We start from the raw sequence: 19,515 nt of genomic DNA, 5'->3' as shown, positions 1-19,515 counted from the left end.
CTAGTAGTGACTTAATTAACTCTTACATTGCTTTGAAAAATTCATCAAAGTCTGAATTTCATTACAACGAAGGCAATCTATTAAAAGTTCTTAAGTGAGGGGGGAATTTATGTTTAAGAAATGCTATTTAATACAAGTACTTGAGAATGCTTTGGGGTCTTAACAGTGAGGACGGTTGGGGGTAAGTGGCAGGACAGAGTTGAGCTTGAAAAGTCAACTAGAAAGCCAGTTAACAGTCCATCTGGGAAGTTAAGAAGGCTTCCTTATGGATGTAGGATGGGTTGAAATAATGTTGACACAGTCTTTAGGATAATAGAAAGCAGAGGCTTTTATAGGGTCAGTGATAATGATGCATTTAATTACAAAGATGGTGAACTGGAAAGAATGTTAATCATCTTTTTCATATATTAAGTTTCAGGTTTCAGAAGAGATCAAATTGGAGAAGTCTTATAAAGAACTAGAGAGGTGAAAGTGGTCAAGACTGGAGAGACAGATTTTGAAGTCCTCAGTATATAGGTTAAAATCCAGTAAATGAGCAAGTTATTCAAGTGGGTGGTGAAAGGGCAGAGTTCCTGAGGAAATAATATTAGGAAAGGCCTGTATTGAGGAGATTACTTGGTGAAAAAAGTTGAAGAAAGGAAGAAGATTTTTGTGGAAATTAACCAAAGAGGACAGAAGAGAAATAGGACTATAGGTAAAAGGGAGGAAAATTCATCGTTTCATAGGATTATTTTCTGTGAAACATACATTCTAATTATATTTGAAATAAATTTCAAAGTTCATTTTTCAAAGTTTATTATTTCACCAATTTGACAGAAATTAGTTAAGTTACTTTCTTTTGAGTTCTTTGTCATCATTGATTATTAATATTTAATAACAAATTTTTAAATTTAAGTGACCAGTTGGTCAGTTTTCAGTTTCAGGTAGAAGATAAAATTAAATGCTTTTAAAAATACGCCATTGATCTGTATAGATCAATGTGGCTCAGATACCATTTGTATAATGTGTTTAAATGAGAGGTGCTTTACTAGTAACGGGTATCGCTTCTCTCTGACATTGAAAAACATTAAAAGAATGATATCCTGATTTTATTTAGTCTCTAAAAATATTGAGATATACTTTATATTTTATATCTAATTTAAATTTAATTTCCACATGTAGAATTTGGAATCTAAAACCAGTTTTAATTTCAAATGTAATGACTGGACCAGTATAGGCCATGATTACTACATTATTGTTCCAACTTATTTTTTATACTTTTTTTTAGGGAGCTCACTCTCTTTTGGAGTAAATTACAGCAAAGAGTAGAACCATCTATTCAAGTGTACCTAGAAAGATGTCGGCAACTTTCTCTGTTAACCAAGACAGTATATCACATTTTCTTCCTGATTAAAGTTATTAATTCAGAGGTAAGAATGATCAAGCTATTTTTTCTCAATTTAAGATGTATTAATTACCTTTAATAAAAACTATTATTTTGGCACCTCTTCCAGTGACTTCTGTTATTTCATTTAGAGTTTTGAACATTGCTTTAATTAGTCTTACAATAGGCATTTGATAACAGAAAAACTTAAAAGTACGAATGAGAGCTAGGGGCTTGCTCTTGACCTAAAGAAAAGTAATATGCATATACTGGTATTTTATCATTTGACAATTTTTGCTCCTAGGTGTTACACTATTTTGATAATTGGCTTTATAGACATTTAAGAAAGTATAAAGAGAGATATGGAGATAGCTTCCTTTGCTAGCAGTTTGGCAGATTACATTATCTAAAAATCCTTCTACAAAGTGCCCCAACATACTCGGTGAAATAAAATAAATATTTCTTTTGATATATAGCATCTAAGATTGCAGGACTGTTAGGGAGAATCCATAGGCCCAAAATGAAGAGGAACTTAAAGCTGAAGCAGAAAGCTTAAGCTGCTGCTGGGTCTCTCCTGGCCTGATGGGTATTGGGATAGGTTACTACTTGCAGTAACCAAGGAATTTGCACATTGGGATGGGAGATAGCCAGCTGGGGAGTTGGAACTCAGCAATCTGTCCCCCTACCCCACCTGCAAAGTTCTATAATTTCTTTGAAAAAGTAGACCAGAAAAATGCTGCTTTTTAGTACAGATAGATGATAGGGAAGCTTGTGCATGTTCTACTGGGCTGTGGGTCAGAGAAAGAAAAATGTTTCCCTTAAGAGGTTGTAACCATAGGTCTACCCTCACACAGATTTGTGGCCTAAATTTACCCTATTTATATAGTCCAGAAATCCCCATGCCAAGTAAGTAATGTTTAAGAAGGTAAGAGTGGAGTACTGGGCTGGTAACACCTGGCAGAATGCAGAACTTCTTTGAAGGGACACATACTCAGTGCTGGATTCTCAGGTAAAGCCCTGGTTAAGATGAGTTCATGATCAAGAATTGTGGAACATGAAACAGTTTGTCATGAGGGAATTTTGTCAGAAAAATAACGGTAGAATTAAATAGACTATTTAAAGACAAAAATTTAACCATCAGGATTTATACATGGGGGTACCTGGGTGGCTCAGTTGGTTAAGCAGCTGCCTTCACCTCAGGGCATGATCCCAGGGTCCTGGGATCAAGCCCGACATCAGGCTCCCTGCTTCTCCCTCTTCCTCTGCCCTCTACCTCCTTGTGTGTGTGTGTGTGTGTGTGTGTGTGTGTGTGCGTGTGCGCGCACGCGCGCACACACCCCGCTCTCTCTCTCTCTCTCTCACACACACAAAATTAAAAAAAAAAAAAAAATTTGTAAAGCATATGAAACAGTCACGTGAATGAATTTCAGTAGAGAAAAAGAATTATTTGCGTAACAGTTTAAGTAATGCAATTATGGAAAATTACATAAAATACATATATTTAAAGACAAAATAAGGAAGTAAAGCATACTATACTATAAAAATGACCAAGCAGATTTTAAAGAGTCAAAAAAAACTTCTAGGAATAAAAAACATAGTTATTGAAATGAAAACACTTAATAAGTAGATTAAACAGATTAGATATAACTGAAGAGGAAAGTGATAAGCAGGGGTTACATATGTTTCTAATTATCTCAATTGGAGTCTGAGTTTTACAGAATTAATTTTTTTTAAGATTTTTTTTTTTTTTTAAATTTATTCATTTGAGATACAGAGAGAGCGAGTGTGCACCAGCAGGGGAGAGAGGCAGAAGCAGACTCCTTGCTAAGCAGGGAGCCTGACACGGGTCTCAATCTCAGGACCCTGTGATCATGACCTGAGCTGAAGGCAGATGCTTAACCACTTGAGCCATCCAGGTGCCCCAGAATTAATTTATTTTCTTATAGTAACCCTTGTAGTAATGCAGTTGGTTTCCATTTTAAATGTACACAGAAGACATTTTCTAAAGTTGCCAATATTATGTAGAATGGGGTGCCAAAACAGTGTTTAGGAATCCTTAAGAACGGGGATGCAGCTTGAAAGAAGTATTTAAGATTCATTTATTTATTTGTAGAGAAAGAGAACACAAGAGTGGGGGAGGATGGGCAGACGGAAAGGGAGAGGGAAAATCTCCATCACAGGACCCTGCCATCATGACCTGAGCTAAGATGATCTCAAGAGTCGGACTTCTAACCAGCTGAGCCACCCAGAAGCCTCAAGAAGTATTTTTTAATTCATCTGTAATTATTTTTTGAAAGGACAGACCAAAATACACTCTTCTGTTCCCCCTTTAAGAGTAACTTCTAAAATCTATAGTTGGTCAGTAAATCTTACAAATTTCCCTTTTTCTCTTGAAATAATTTCAGAAGAATAGAATTTCTCTTTCAGGAGTAAAGAACAGGGGTGAATTCATCTATATAGTTTTTGTCTGTTACCCTTGTTAATTCATTCTGATTTTTCATTTTATATATTGTGCTGCAGGTAAAAAAAAGAACTTAATATTAAGTTTCTTTAAAGATTATTGTGCAATTTTAAAATACAAGTTGTGCCACTGCTTTATTTCTAAATTGAAGAGCAGTATAGCACAGTGGAAGGACTTTGAAACTAAAAGCCTGGCAGATTGGGTGACTTTCTCTTGATCACCTGGTTAACTCTAACCACTTTGTATTTCATTTCTTAATTAGATTAATCAAGGAAGTTAGGTAAAAATGACTCTCCTCCCTCAACCTTACACCCCACTAATAAGGAGATTGTGTTGGAGAGGGAAAAACTTGGACAAGAGCTATACTGTCCATTATGGTAACCAGTAACCTTTATTTTAGGTGCTCTGTAGTTCCATGGGGCTAGTGACATTGAATAGGATAAAGAATGCTTCTATCAGGGACGCCTGGGTGGTTCAGTTGGTTAAGCAGCTGCCTTCGGCTCAGGTCATGATCTCAGCGTCCTTGGATCGAGTCCCACATCGGGCTCCTTGCTCATTAGGGAGCCTGCTTCTCCCTCTGCCTCTGCCTGCCATTCTGTCTGCCTGTGCTCGCTCTCTCTCCCTCTCTCTTTCTGACAAATAAATAAATAAAATCTTTAAAAAAAAAAAAAAAAAGAATGCTTCTATCATCATGGACAGTTCTGCGGAATAGTACCTTTGTGGAGAGACTTTAGGTTTAGAAGTAAAGCCTATAAAAAAGCAGTTAAAAGCATGAATAATAGCTTAGAAAGTTGGGTCAGGGGAGCTCACCTATTCACGAGAATAACTTGGAACTTGCTAATCAATTACTCTGCCCCCAAAATCTTGTTTCCTATTGCATAAAATGTTTTTCCCTTTGTTTTTTTTTTTTTTTTTTAAAGATTTTATTTATTTATTTGACAGAGAGATCACAAGCAGGCAGAGGGGCAGGCAGAGAGAGGAGGAAGCAGGCTCCCTGCTGAGCAGAGAGCCCGATGTGGGGCTCGATCCCAGGACTCTGAGATCATGACCTGAGCCGAAAGCAGCTGTTTAACCCACTGAGCCACCCAGGCGCCCCTCCCTTTGTTTTTTACATTCTGAAATCTGATCAGACAGAGGTTTTACTTATTTATTTCTTTTTAAGATTTTATTCATTTGAGAGAGAGCACAAGCAGTGGAGAGAGAGAAGCAGGCTGCTTGTCAATCAGGGAGGCTGATGCGGGGTTTCATCCCAAGACCCTGGGATCATGACCTGAGCTAAAGTCAATTGCTTGACCATCTGAGCCACCAGGTTCCCTTAGAGGTTCATAGGGCACCTGGGTTTCTCAGTTGGTTAGGCATCTGACTTTTGATTTCGGCTCCATTCAGGATTTCAGTGAGAATGAGCCCCGCATTGGGCTCCAAGCTCAGTGGGAAGTTTGCTTGAGATTTCTTTTCCCTGTGCCCCTACCGCCAGTGGCATGTGTGCATCAAACTCTCTCTCTCAGAACAAAACAGAAAAACTCTACAATCATAGATTATTATTGTTTTAGAACTAAAAGAAACCTTTAAGTTAGTGCTCTGGTTAACTAGGTTCTAGTGTAACTCCTTATTTTTCACATGATATAATTTAGTCTCAAGGTTAGTGATTTTGGTTAACTGGCAGCGCTCTTTCAGAATTCCAGGAGCTATTGAACAGATTATTCGTGCTTTTTCCTAGACCCTTGAAATTAAAAGTTGAAAAATACAGCCCGCCCTAAGGCTTTCATAGTCTACTAATGGAGACACACAATCAGTTGCAATTTGGTGTATGGGTCCTTCTGTTTTGGTGGAGTGCTGAGACTCCTGTCAGAGCACATGACTTAGCACTGTGCCTGGTAGAAAGTAGCTGAATGAATAAAAGAGGTGGCCATTCTAATCCACTTGTCTGTGTTGACTCTGTGTGGTAGCCACACAGAGTGGGAGGGGAAAGTGTTCCTAGTAATAGAAAAAGCATGAAAAGTGGTATATGGAAAAAATTTTCACCTCTCTTTACTACTCACTGAATATTTTGGGTCATCAAATGTGTGGGGATGGTCTCTGCATCAAGCAGATACCTGATTCTGTGGACACCAGCTGGGTATCCTACAACTTAAATCTAACACTATTTACCAGGAGGTAGCACAGTCCCACAAGACTGCCACGCACACACACACATATACCCCTTCAGGTGCTAATCACAAGTCCAGTTTGTCATCTGTGCTTCTGACCAACTGGCTAAAATCAGAAGTCCCCACAACCACCTCCTCAGATTTGATTAATTTGCTAGAGTGGCCCACAGAATTCAGGAAGACACTTTACCTACTAGATTACTAGTTTTATGAAGGGATACAACTCAGGAAGAAGCAGATGGAAGATAAGCATAGGGCAAGGAGCAAGCTGCCTTCCCAGATCTCCATATGTTTACCAGTGCAGAAGATCCCTGAACCCCATTCTTTTGGGGTTTTTACAGAGGCTTCATTACATAAGCATAATTGATTAAATCATCAGCCACCACTGGCAGCTGATTCAGACCCCAGCTTTTCTCCCTTCCTTGGGATGGGGGTGTGGGCAAGAGCTGAAAGTTCCAACCATGTAATCACAGGTTTGTTCCCCTGTCAGCCTCCATCCGGTGGTTATCTAGGGGCTTTCCAAAAATCGCCTCATTAACATAAATAAACTTCTTTGTGGTTAAAGGGGCCTTATTAGTAACAGCACCTGTTTCACAGTTTAAGATTCTGGAGCTGTTTCAGGAGCTGGGAACAAAAGATGCCCATATAGCTCTTATCACTTAGGAAATTACAAAGGTTTTAGGAGCTACTTGCTGGGAACCCTGGATGAAAACCAAAAAATATATGTATTTCTTATATCATAATATCACAAGTGGTATCAAGACAAATGAGAGAATAGCATCTTTGAGGAAATAGAGTTAGCTTAGTTTGCCTGGAATATAGGCTATTTGGATAAGGCAAAAGATAAAAGATAAATCTAGACCAGATGAGGCATACTTAAAGATTGTGAAGGCCCTTTTGTTATTCCCCATTAAGAATATATATCTGAGGTACAAAGGTAACCACTTAAGAATTTTAAAGCAGGTTAAGACATGTTGCTGTGTGTGGATGGAGAAGGCTGTACAGGATGTACTGGGGGTTGCTACTCAGTCTTTAAGCCTCGGGTAGTTTTGGGCCAAGGATACTAGGCAGTCAGAGGAAAGGAACAGAAAAGTTGGGGGGGGGGGCAGTACCAAAGATAAAATCTTGTATCTTTTAGAAGGTTGCCTCATGCTGGATTATTGTCAGTGAGGGATGATTCTATATTCCTCCTCTCAATTTTTAGCACTTAACTTTCATCTGTCACTCTTAAATTCAAGTTGGTATTATCAGTAACTTTTATTAACTAATGATAGGAATTAAGTAGATTTTTTAAAAAGATTTTATTAATTTATTTGAGAGAGAAATCACAAGCAGGCAGAGAGGCAGGCCGAGGGGGGTGGGGGGAAGCAGGCTTCCTGCTGAGCAGAGAGCCCAATGCAGGGCTCGATCCCAGGTCCCTGAGATCATGACCTGAGCCAAAGGCAGAGGCTTAACCCACTGAGCCACCCAGGCGTCCCGGAATTAAGTAGATTTTTATGGGCTAATTGTTAATTACATATTTATGGGAAATTATTAATTCAAACTCATCTTTAAAAACACTTATTTACCTATAAACAATTTTTAATCACAAAGATGAAAAATTCACAAGAATAAAAAACATTGTTGTAGTTTCATTGGCATTAAGATTTCACATTTAATTACAACATTAAGGTATTTTTAAAGCATATTTATTCAAAGCCATTTGCCCTTAATGAGTTGAAATCACCCTTGAATCCAATAGCAGACTGTATTAGAACTGTTGAGTTTCTCTCTGAAATAATTTTAGTTGCATTTTTTAAGCAGTAAGTAGAATTTTTGAATCTGCTTTTGTTGTTTATGAAGGGATCAACAGTCACATGACAGAATAGTTACAGTCCCTCTTCCTCAGTGCAGATGGCATCCACGAAACAGGCTTCCTGAAACCTTTCTTAAAGTCCTTTCTTCCTTCATCATTTCCTGAATTTTCTAAAGAAAAACATCCTTCTCCACAATTCTTGTTCTGTACATATGTACTAGTCCTTCTGGTATATGTCTTCATTATCACTTCATATCATCTTTATGGTTGACTTCACCTTGGATTTCTCCAAGACATCCTGTCTATAATACATACCTTTCCTCACCACGTCTTTTTTTCATACTACGAGAAAGGAGTGACCTAGTTATTCATTATTAGTAGTAGCCGCTAAGGCATGTAACAGAGGTACAGATGTTTTGCAGTTAAAGTTTTCTGGCTCAGATTTATCTCAAAATAGTAGAAAATAAATATATGGTTTTGACGTAAAAGCTGGAGACAACTATATGGTCCCTGTTGTCCTTTCTTTCCTGTTGTCCTTTCCTCACTGTCACTTTTAAAAATAGGTATCATCTGTTGTCCATGTTCTTCTTGGTCTTTGTACCCTTGCTTTTCATGAAGTCAAGCCAATTTAGTATCCTCCCCTCACTTTCGTATTGGCCCACAAATCTAAGCTGGTTGAGTAAAATATTTTATTTCCTTCTTAGCCTGTGAAAATACCCTGTCAGCTTTTTATACTTACCTCTTCTCTGCCTTTTGATCTGGTATAATACATATTACATTCCCATGAATGTGACCACATCTTATACTGGTTTATTTCTTATATTTATGTCCTCTTAGTCCTTTTAAAACCCATTTTTATCTCTTCACTACCTCTACCTTCAAATGACTCTTACCTTCATTACTGCTATCTTATAGTAATAGTTCAAGATGCTTATTCAAAAGGAAAAATATTTATTGTGTCTCCTTGTACTTCTGATTTTTAAGATGGTTTAACAACGAGGTAAGTGATTTCGCATTCAGCCAGTGTATAATAGAAACACCCCCCCCCGCCATGAAGGATCAAGTTAACTTTATTCTGTTAAAAGTGAAAATCTCCTTTCATTCTAGTAAATTAGGAAATACAAGGACTTCCTCAGTTCTGTAATTGGGTTTTTATTTCAGAAGGATTCTAAATACAAACTTAGGAAATAAGATTTGTGATAAAGTTGACATTTATTGATCACTTGCTGTGTACCAGACATTATACTAAACTGTATCATATACTTTTGATACATAATATTCATTAATGCTCACAGCAGTTTTACGAAGTTTAAATGCTATTTTGATTTTTGTAAGTGGGCTGTGAACGGTTAGAGAAGTTGGTAAGTTCCAGGTTTGCCTAGCTATTTTAAGTGATTTTGTACCCAGGTCTTCTCTTTATTCCCAATGCTTATCTTTCTCCTGCTCTTCTTTATAGTTCATTTCTCTCTCTCTCTCTCTCTCTCTCACACACACAAACACACACACACACATACACACACACACAGCTAAGCAACAGTGCTTTAGAAGAGGCAGCATTTCATATGTTACAGCTGCAGAATTTGAGAGTAGCAAGCTTTAGTTTCAAAATTACTGAATTCACAAATACATGTTGGTTAGTATAGATTAAATTAACATTTCCTGTCTGCTTTTTCACAGACTGAAGGGGCTGGACTTGCCACCTGTATAGAATTATGTGTAAAAGCCCTTCGTTTGGAATCTACAGAAAATACTGAAGTGAAAATATCTATTTGCAAGACCATTTCATGCTTGTTGCCTGATGATCTGGAGGTTAAACGTGCTTGTCAGCTGAGTGAATTTCTTATTGAGCCTACAGTAGATGCATATTATGCTGTGGAGATGCTGTATAACCAGCCAGACCAGAAATATGATGAAGAGAATCTTCCAATACCAAATTCTCTACGTTGTGAGCTCCTACTTGTATTGAAAACTCAGTGGCCCTTTGATCCAGAATTCTGGGATTGGAAAACGTTAAAGCGACAGTGTCTTGCATTAATGGGGGAAGAAGCATCTATTGTGTCTTCAATAGACGAACTAAACGACAGTGAAGTTTATGAGAAAGTAATGGACTACCAGGAAGAGATTAAAGAAAGTTCTATGAATGGACTTTCTGGTGGAATTGGTGCTAATTCTGGGCTTCTTAAAGACATCTGTGATGAAAAGCAGAAGAAGAGAGAGATAAAACAATTAAGAGAGAGGGGATTTATTTCTGCTAGGTTTAGGAATTGGCAAGCCTACATGCAATATTGTGTGCTATGTGACAAAGAATTCCTTGGTCATAGAATAGTACGACATGCTCAAAAACATTACAAAGATGGGATTTACAGTTGCCCTATATGTGCAAAGAACTTCAATTCTAAAGAAACTTTTGTCCCTCATGTCACATTGCATGTTAAACAATCTAGTAAAGAGAGACTAGCAGCTATGAAACCATTAAGAAGATTGGGGAGGCCACCTAAGATCACAACTACCAACGAGAATCAGAAGACTAATGCTGTGACCAAGCAGGAACAGCGGCCTATAAAAAAGAATAGTCTCTATTCAACAGACTTCATAGTGTTTAATGACAATGATGGTTCAGATGATGAGAATGATGACAAAGATAAATCTTACGAACCAGAAGTAATCCCAGTCCAAAAACCAGTACCTGTTAATGAATTTAATTGCCCTGTAACTTTTTGTAAAAAGGGCTTTAAGTACTTTAAAAATTTAATTGCTCATGTAAAGGGGCATAAGGATAATGAAGATGCCAAGCGCTTTCTTGAAATGCAAAGCAAAAAAGTTATTTGCCAGTACTGTAGACGGCATTTTGTAAGTGTTACTCATCTTAATGATCACCTACAAATGCACTGTGGCAGTAAACCATATATCTGTATACAGATGAAATGTAAGGCTGGTTTTAATAGTTACGCGGAGCTGTTAACACACCGAAAGGAACATCAAGTTTTTAGAGCAAAGTGTATGTTTCCTAAATGTGGCAGAATTTTTTCAGAAGCTTATTTACTGTATGATCATGAAGCACAGCATTATAATACCTATACTTGTAAGTTCACAGGTTGTGGTAAAGTTTATCGTTCTCAGAGTGAGCTAGAAAAGCATCTGGACGATCACAGTACTCCTGAAAAAGTGCTGCCTCCTGAAAACCAGCGTACTTCATCTGGAGATTGTGTTCAGCCTTCTAAAGGGAATGTGAATACAGAAGTGAGCTTTGAGAAAGAGAGGTCTGTGCTTCCTTCAGAAAATAATATTGAAAACACCTTACCAACAGATGGAAGTGATGCTTGGGATAAAAGCAAAGCAGAATCAGCTCTGACCAAACAAGACCAGATTTCTGCATCAGAGCTCAGGCCAGCTGATGGACCATTGTCAAATGGTTTGGAGAACTCTGTGACTACTCCTCTGCTTCAGGCCAGTGAAGTAGCTGTGTCCATTAAAGTGTCCCTCAATCAGGGGATCGAGGATAACTTTGGAAAACAAGAAAACTCAACTGTGGAAGGCACTAGTGAATCACTGGTCACAAACTTACATACAGCAGGTGGAGATACTTGTAATGATTTGTGTCGTCCAAGTTTTCAAGAAAGAAAGGATTGCTTTAATGAAGCCCAGATTACTCAGAGTTCTTTAGTAAATTCAGAAACCCTCAAAATAGGTGACCTTACCCCACAAAACTTAGAAAGACAAGTGAACAACCTAATGACCTTTTCTGTGCAAAATCAGGCAGGATTTCCAAACAGTTTACCAGCTTCCAAGTTTGAATGTGGAGGTAGTGTCAAAACATCATCCAATCTTTGTAATTTACCTCTTAAGACATTGGAAAGTATCACATTTGTTCCACCACAGCCCAACCCAAGTAGTTCTTTAGGAACTCCATCAGTGCCTCCAAAAGCGCCAGTTCAGAAATTCAGTTGCCAGGTCGAGGGATGTACTCGAACCTATAATTCTTCACAGAGTATTGGGAAACACATGAAGACAGCACACCCTGACCAGTATGCTGCATTTAAAATGCAGCGCAAAAGTAAAAAAGGTCAGAAATCTAACAACTTAAATACACCAAATAATGGAAAATTTGTTTATTTTTTGCCATCACAGGTGAGCAGCTCTAACAATGCATTTTTTACACCACAGACCAAAGCCAACGGGAATCCTACTTGTTCAAATCAGTTGCAGCATGTCTCGCCTTCCATTTTTCCAGCTCATTTAACAAGTGTGTCAGCTCCACTGCTGCCCTCAGTGGAAAGTGTCATAAATCCAAATATACCTTCTCAGGATAAAAATGAACAAGGTGGTGGTATTATATGTTCCCAGATGGAAAATTTATCTACTACTACCTTGCCAGCACAAATGGAAGATCTAACCAAAACAGTTTTGCCTTTGAATATTGACAGTGGTTCAGATCCTTTCCTTCCTCTACCTGCGGAAAGTAGTTCAATGTCTCTCTTCCCTTCACCAGCAGAGAGTGGGGCTAATTCTGTTTTTTCCCAACTGGAAAACAATACAAATCATTTTTCCTCACAGATTGAAGGAAGCGCTAATTCCTCCTTTTTAAAGGGAGGTAATGGTGAAAATGCAGTTTTTCCTTCACAAGTCAGTGTTGCAAATGACTTTAATAGCACCAGTGCCCAACAGTCTGCACCTGAAAAAGTTAAAAAAGACCGTGGGCGGGGCCCAAATGGGAAGGAAAGAAAACCCAAGCACAACAAAAGGGCTAAATGGCCTGCAATTATCAGAGATGGGAAATTTATCTGTAGCAGATGTTACAGGGCTTTTACTAATCCCAGATCTCTGGGTGGACACTTATCTAAGCGATCTTACTGTAAACCACTGGATGGAGCAGAAATTGCTCAAGAACTTCTACAGAATAATGGACAGCCTTCTCTTCTTGCCAGCATGATTCTCTCCACAAATGCAGTAAATTTGCAGCAGCCGCAGCAGTCTACCTTCAATCCAGAAGCATGTTTTAAAGATCCATCGTTTCTGCAATTTCTTGCTGCTGAAAATCGCTCAACATTTTTACCAAATACATTTCCTCGGACTGGTGTGACTAGCTTTAGTACCAGTGTTAGCCAAGAAGGAAGTGAAATTATTAAACAGGCTTTGGAAACTGCTGGCATTCCCAGTACATTTGAGGGTTCTGAAATCCTTTCTCATGTTCCAGCAGGTTGTGTTCCAGATGCAGCACAAGTAAATGCAACAGTGATGCCAAATCCAGTTGTACCAGCCCTGTTGCAGACTGTATGCCACCCAAACCCCCTGCTGACAAACCAGAATAGGACACCAAACTCCAAAACGTCCTCCATTGAGGAATGCAGCAGTTTGCCCGTTTTCCCAACAAATGACTTACTACTGAAGACTGTTGAAAATGGTTTGTGTTCTAGTTCATTCCCTAATTCTAGTGGGCCATCACAAAATTTTACCAATAACAGTTCACGTGTTTCAGTTATAAGTGGTCCTCAGAACACGAGGTCTGGTCATTTAAATAAAAAGGGAAACAGTGCTTCAAAGAGAAGGAAGAAAGTTGCTCCTCCCCTAATTGCACCTAATGCTTCCCAAAACTTGGTAACAAGTGACTTAACAGCAATGGGACTTATAGCAAAGAGTATTGAGATACCAACTAGTAACCTCCATTCAAATGTAATTCCAAATTGTGAGCCTCAGGGTTTGGTGGAAAACCTAACACAGAAATTAAATAGTGTTGACAATCAGTTATTTATTACTGATGTGAAAGAAAACTTTAAAACCAATCTTGAGTCCCATACAGTGTTAGCGCCTTTAACATTAAAAACTGAAAATGGTGATTCCCAAATGATGGCTTTGAATTCGTGCACAACTTCAGTAAATTCTGATTTGCAGATTTCTGAAGACAATGTTATACAAAACTTTGAAAAGACTCTTGAAATTATTAAAAGTGCTATGAATTCTCAAATACTTGAGGTAAAAACTGGATCTCACAGTGTTGGTGAAACATCACAGAATGCTCAAGTAAATTACAACATTCAGCTTCCTTCAGTAAACACTGTACAAAATAACAAGTTACCTGATTCTTCTCAGTTTTCCTCCTTCGTAGGTGTCATGCCAGCAAAAAGTAACATTCCTCCATCTGAAGTATTACATAAGGAGGATCAAATACAGGAAATTTTAGAAGGCTTGCAGAAATTGAAATTAGAAAATGACTTGTCCACTCCAGCACCCCAGTGTGTACTAATAAATACATCAGTGACACTGACTCCCACTCCTGTTAAACCAATTCCAAATGTCACAGTTGTTCAGCCAGTTTCTGAAATGATAAGCAACATTCAGTTTAGTGACAAAGTTCATAAACCTTTCGTGTGTCAAAACCAAGGCTGTAATTACAGTGCTATGACAAAGGATGCTTTATTTAAGCACTATGGTAAGATTCATCAGTACACTCCAGAGATGATTCTTGAAATTAAGAAGAATCAGTTGAAATTTGCTCCATTTAAATGTGTAGTACCTACCTGTACAAAAACATTTACAAGAAATTCTAATCTCCGGGCACACTGCCAGTTGGTCCATCATTTTACAACAGAAGAAATGGTAAAGTTAAAAATAAAAAGGCCTTATGGAAGAAAATCTCAGAGTGAAAATTTGTCAGCCCCACGAGTTACACAAGTAAAAAGACAGCTAACTATGACAGAGGAAAATAAAAGGGAATTCCAGCCTGCTTTAGATTCGGGAGCAGTGAAGGAGAATGCCCTCAGTAATGAAGCAGTGATCCCAGAAAAACAACTTGTAGAAAAAAAAAGTCCTGAAAAAACAGAAAATTCCTTGCAGGTGATCACAGTTACTTCAGAACAATGTAATTCAAATTCTCTCACAAATATACAAACCAAAGGACGAAAAATTAGGAGACATAAAAAAGAAAAGGAGGAGAAAAAACGCAAGAAGCCGGTTTCTCACTCTCTTGAGTTTCCAACAAGATACAGCCCCTACAGACCTTATCGATGTGTTCACCAGGGTTGCTTTGCTGCTTTTACTATACAGCAAAACTTAATTCTGCATTACCAGGCTGTACACAAGTCAGATCTACCTGCATTTTCTGCAGAGGTTGAAGAAGAAAGTGAAGCTGGTAAAGAAAGTGAAGAAATTGAAACCAAACAGACTGTGAAAGAATTTCGGTGTCAGGTGAGTGACTGTTCTCGAATTTTCCAAGCAATTACTGGCCTAATACAACACTACATGAAACTTCATGAAATGACTCCTGAGGAAATTGAAAGTATGACTGCTTCTGTGGATGTTGGGAAATTTCCATGTGACCAGTTAGAATGTAAGTCTTCATTTACCACATATTTGAACTATGTTGTTCATCTTGAGGCAGATCATGGAATTGGAATCAGGGGAAGTAAAACTGAAGAAGATGGCATATACAAATGTGACTGTGAAGGCTGTGACCGTATATATGCAACTCGGTCAAATCTCCTCCGACACATTTTTAATAAGCATAATGACAAACATAAAGCTCATTTGATTCGGCCAAGAAGATTAACACCTGGTCAGGAAAATATATCAAGCAAAGCAAACCAAGAAAAGACAAAATCTAAGCATCGGGGGACAAAACACAGATCTGGAAAGGAAGGAATAAAAATGCCTAAGACAAAACGAAAGAAAAAAAATAATTTAGAAAATAAGACGGCTAAAATTGTGCAGATTGAAGAAAATAAGCCTTATTCTCTGAAACGTGGAAAGCACGTATATTCTATAAAGGCTAGAAATGATGCCTTATCTGAGTGTACGAGCAGATTTGTGACCCAGTATCCATGTATGATAAAAGGGTGCACATCAGTTGTTACAAGTGAAAGCAATATAATAAGACATTATAAATGCCATAAATTATCAAAGGCATTTACATCACAACACCGTAATCTTCTCATTGTCTTCAAACGGTGTTGCAACTCACAACTAAAGGACACTTCTGAGCAAGAAGGTGATAAGAATGATGTGAAAAATTCTGATGCATGTGTATCAGAGAGTAATGATAACTCCAGAGCAGCTACAGTTCCCCAGAGGGAAAATGAAAAAAATGAAAAAGATGAAATGGATGAGCTAACAGAATTATTTATTACAAAATTAATAAATGAAGACAATGCAAGTGTGGAGACCCAAGCTCATACCTCTTCAAATGTAAGTGATGATTTTCAGGAAAATAACCCCTGCCAGTCAGAAAAACAAAAAACAAGTAATTTGAAGAGAGTTAATAAAGAAAAAAATGTCTCCCAAAATAAAAAGAGAAAAGTTGAAAAAGCAGAACCAGCATCGGCAGTTGAGTTAAGTAGTACGCATAAAGAAGAAGAAACTGCTGTTGCCATTCAAACTACAGAGGAGCATCCTGCATCTTTTGACTGGAGCTCATTTAAACCGATGGGATTTGAAGTATCATTTCTGAAGTTTCTTGAGGAGTCTGCAGTGAAGCAGAAGAAAAATTCTGACAAAGACCATCCAAATAGTGGAAATAAGAAAGGATCCCATTCAAATTCAAGAAAAAATATTGATAAGACTGCTGTGACTAGTGGAAATCATGTATGTTCTTGTAAAGAAAGTGAAACCTTTGTACAGTTTGCCAATCCATCACAGCTTCAGTGCAGTGATAATGTAAAAATTGTTTTAGACAAGACTCTTAAAGATTGCACTGAACTTGTGTTAAAACAACTTCAGGAAATGAAACCTACCGTCAGTCTGAAAAAACTTGAAGTACATTCAAATGATCCAGATATGTCTGTTATAAAAGAAATTAGTATGGGTAAAGCTACAGGTAGAGGGCAGTACTGATAACTAATGTACTATAAATATATTATTTACGGTTTTATTTTAAATAGGAAGCCATCAAGCATGCTAGAATTGTGAAACTTTTTCATTAATTTTTGTTGTTGACATGAATTAACCTGGCCAAAAAAAGAAAAAAAAAAACATGGCATTTGTCATGTAAAATTTTTTTTTTATCCCTATGGGACTTGAGGAACAGAATCAGTACTTCAGTTATTGTAAATAGTTGAGCTTCACCTCAAATTTCTATCAGCCAGTTGACCTTTCCATGAACTAAATTGAATTATCTGTGTGATTGATAGGTTTCACCAGGTCACTGCTCATGTAGGACAGTAGTCTTTGTTTGTAGATACCTTTTTTGTATATATTTATTATTGTAAATCATTTGCTGCCACCAGCAGTGTGTAAGTCTAAACTATTAAATGACACATTTATATTTGGAATTTTAATTTTTAACTACGTGATCAAGTTTTTAAAACTGTTCTTTTATTGTTTTAAATTAAGAATTTTTTGAACTAAAAGTAGAAACTCTGCCATAGTTCATTGATTTTTACATAAAACGTTTATTTACAAGATCTCAGAATTACTTTTCACAAAGTAGGCACATTATATCAATATCTTGCTCTGCTTTGTAAATTTATCCTCCAGAATTTTGGGGTGGTATTCATGTGAAATTATAGCAGATTCTTTAGAGGTTTCCTATAGCTACAGGTTTTTTTTCAATGCTTCTAATTGGGTATAGTTACTATGATTCCATGAAATATAATGGAAATGTGAATAAAGAATTTACTACATCAAAGATTTTAAACATTTGGTATTAAAAAAAAATCCTTTGTGAATGTGATAGAAACTAGTAGTGTGGAGCAGTGTAAATATTTGAGGTGGTGATTTGTGAAGTAGCCCAGTATTGCCTTAAATAAAATCACATTTCATTTCTTGTTTTATACATGTGATCTTACAAAGTTTTTTTTTTCCATTTTCTGAGATTTATAGATTGGTGTATAGCTTTAAACTGTATAAACTTTTGTGGAAAGATTTTTTTAAACATTTTTATAAATCTTAAAATTGGTATCATCAGAGTGAGCCCATCTTGTGTTTATAAAATGCAAGAGTCCTTAACATTTATAATTACATAGATGAAACACTTTCTATAAGGAAGTTGGATGTTTTGATTTTACTGTTTATAGATGTTAGATTGTACAGATTTGTATTTTCCCACCACATCTAATGATACTTTTTTCATTAGATTGGTCTTCCAGAGCAGTATTAGTTGTTATAATTGATTATTTTGGTTATTCAGTATATAGTTAGCTCTTATAGTTTAGCTTTATTCACCATATTTATACTGTGGATTCACGGCAGAGGTAGAGGTTATTTCAGGAGAGTTTATTACCTTCATTTGAAGTCCAGCTAAAGTCAGGACTGGAAACAAAAGAAAACACCTTTTGAATTTACTTTTGTTTCTGTTTGCCATATATAGTAGCATTGATTTTTGACTTTGTGTTTGTTATAAACCAGTTGCATTCACAATATTATTAGCCTGAGATATTGATGATGTTGTAATAATAAGAAAATGTGTATATTCCCTGTGCAACATCAGATTTGCAGGAAGAATGAAGCACTTAACTGAAATTGCTGGTACTCTGAATAAATAAGCATGGTCAAGGAGTGAATTATTTTCTTTTGGAAAATATTTTTTTTTAAGTTTTATTAAAGCATTATAGTTTTATTTTTAGGGCCTAATGGGTTGTATTGAATAGTTGGTTTCACCTCCTTAAGGTTTATTACCAATATGCATAAAACTTGACACATTAAAATTCCTTCCCTTTGATAAGCCCACTGTTATTTATTAAAATAAAAGTTGTTCTTATGGGTAATTAATACATGTTTTTTTCTAAATTAACAGTAACTTAACTGAATAATTTTAATATTAAATTTTTGTTAACAACTGAATGTTTCCGTAAGTTTCTTGGAAGTTCACCTAGCTCTTAAAGATAGGCGTTTGGCAAAACTGCCCTAAGTAGAGCAGTAGCAAGTAGATTTATTTCTGGTGAATGTAGTGATGAACCACTGTGAAGTGAAAATACCACTGTATTGGGGCTTTTTTTTTTCTCATTAGCTCAAGAAAATTGACCCTTAGACATTTCTGTAATTGTTCTGTATGTCAGGAGAAAGTTTGCCAACATTGAGCTAGTTTTTTTCTATATTCCAGGTACTGCTTGCTAAACATAATTATAGCAGAGTGGGCTTTTTAGCATGAAACAGAAAAATCAAGTTATGGTATAAAAATACAGATTTATAGAACAGCATGTTGGTAAAATCTGATATGAAATGTAATGCCTAAGTATTAAAAAGGGAATCTTAAAGTATATATTTTTCATGTATACTTTTCCTCAGTCTATTGAGGTATTTTCTTTCTACAGCCTTATATGCTTAGGTTTTATCATTTAAAAATGGATTTTTTCCCTTCTTCTAAACCCAAAGAATTTTAATCTACAGATTAGAACATGTTATTCAAAATATATCATGTGAAGTGAAAAGGTAACAGTTTGGGAAATTTTCAGTTGTGTTAAATTCAGCCTAAATTATTTTAAAGGGCTGGACAGAGATCGAGTTTCTTTTTGATCATCGGGTAAGCAAACAGTTGCTGTAGCTATTAAGACGACATAAATACTATAGCTAGAGATAATCAAGGAGGTAATGCCGTATTGCAGGGGCGGGTGTTTATGAAAATCTGTGGAAAAAATGAGTCTTGAAAGATGAATGACTAGTCCTTGAATGGTCATGGGGAAATGGAAATTCTAGGTATGGAGGTATGAGGCAGCTTAGTGCATTTGCAATATTGCAAGTGGTCTGTGTGGAAAGATAGGGGGTTGGAGAAGCTGAAGAGGAAATGGGCCAGGTCATGAAGGTTCTTGTATGCCATATAGTT

General features: G+C 36.9%; 1 protein-coding gene across 2 annotated transcripts in view; it reads left to right on the top strand.

The window, feature by feature from the left end:
• The window catches only part of LOC111158762 (zinc finger protein 292), a 90,072-nt gene extending 71,612 nt beyond the window's left edge, over positions 1–18,460 (top strand). For both annotated transcript variants that reach the window (XM_022521015.1, XM_022521016.1), the window contains 2 exons: positions 1,268–1,409; positions 9,444–18,460. In XM_022521015.1, the coding sequence (XP_022376723.1) occupies positions 1,268–1,409; positions 9,444–16,589 (7,288 nt within the window). In that variant the 3' untranslated portion in view covers positions 16,590–18,460. The remainder of the gene's footprint in view (positions 1–1,267; positions 1,410–9,443) is intronic.
• Positions 18,461–19,515: the final 1,055 nt, after the last annotated feature.

Source organism: Enhydra lutris, unplaced genomic scaffold, assembly GCF_002288905.1.
Source record: "Enhydra lutris kenyoni isolate GAN:26980312 unplaced genomic scaffold, ASM228890v2 scaffoldscaffold63, whole genome shotgun sequence".
Classification (NCBI taxonomy): domain Eukaryota; kingdom Metazoa; phylum Chordata; class Mammalia; order Carnivora; family Mustelidae; genus Enhydra; species Enhydra lutris.
This window is presented reverse-complemented; position numbering and strand designations above follow the sequence as displayed.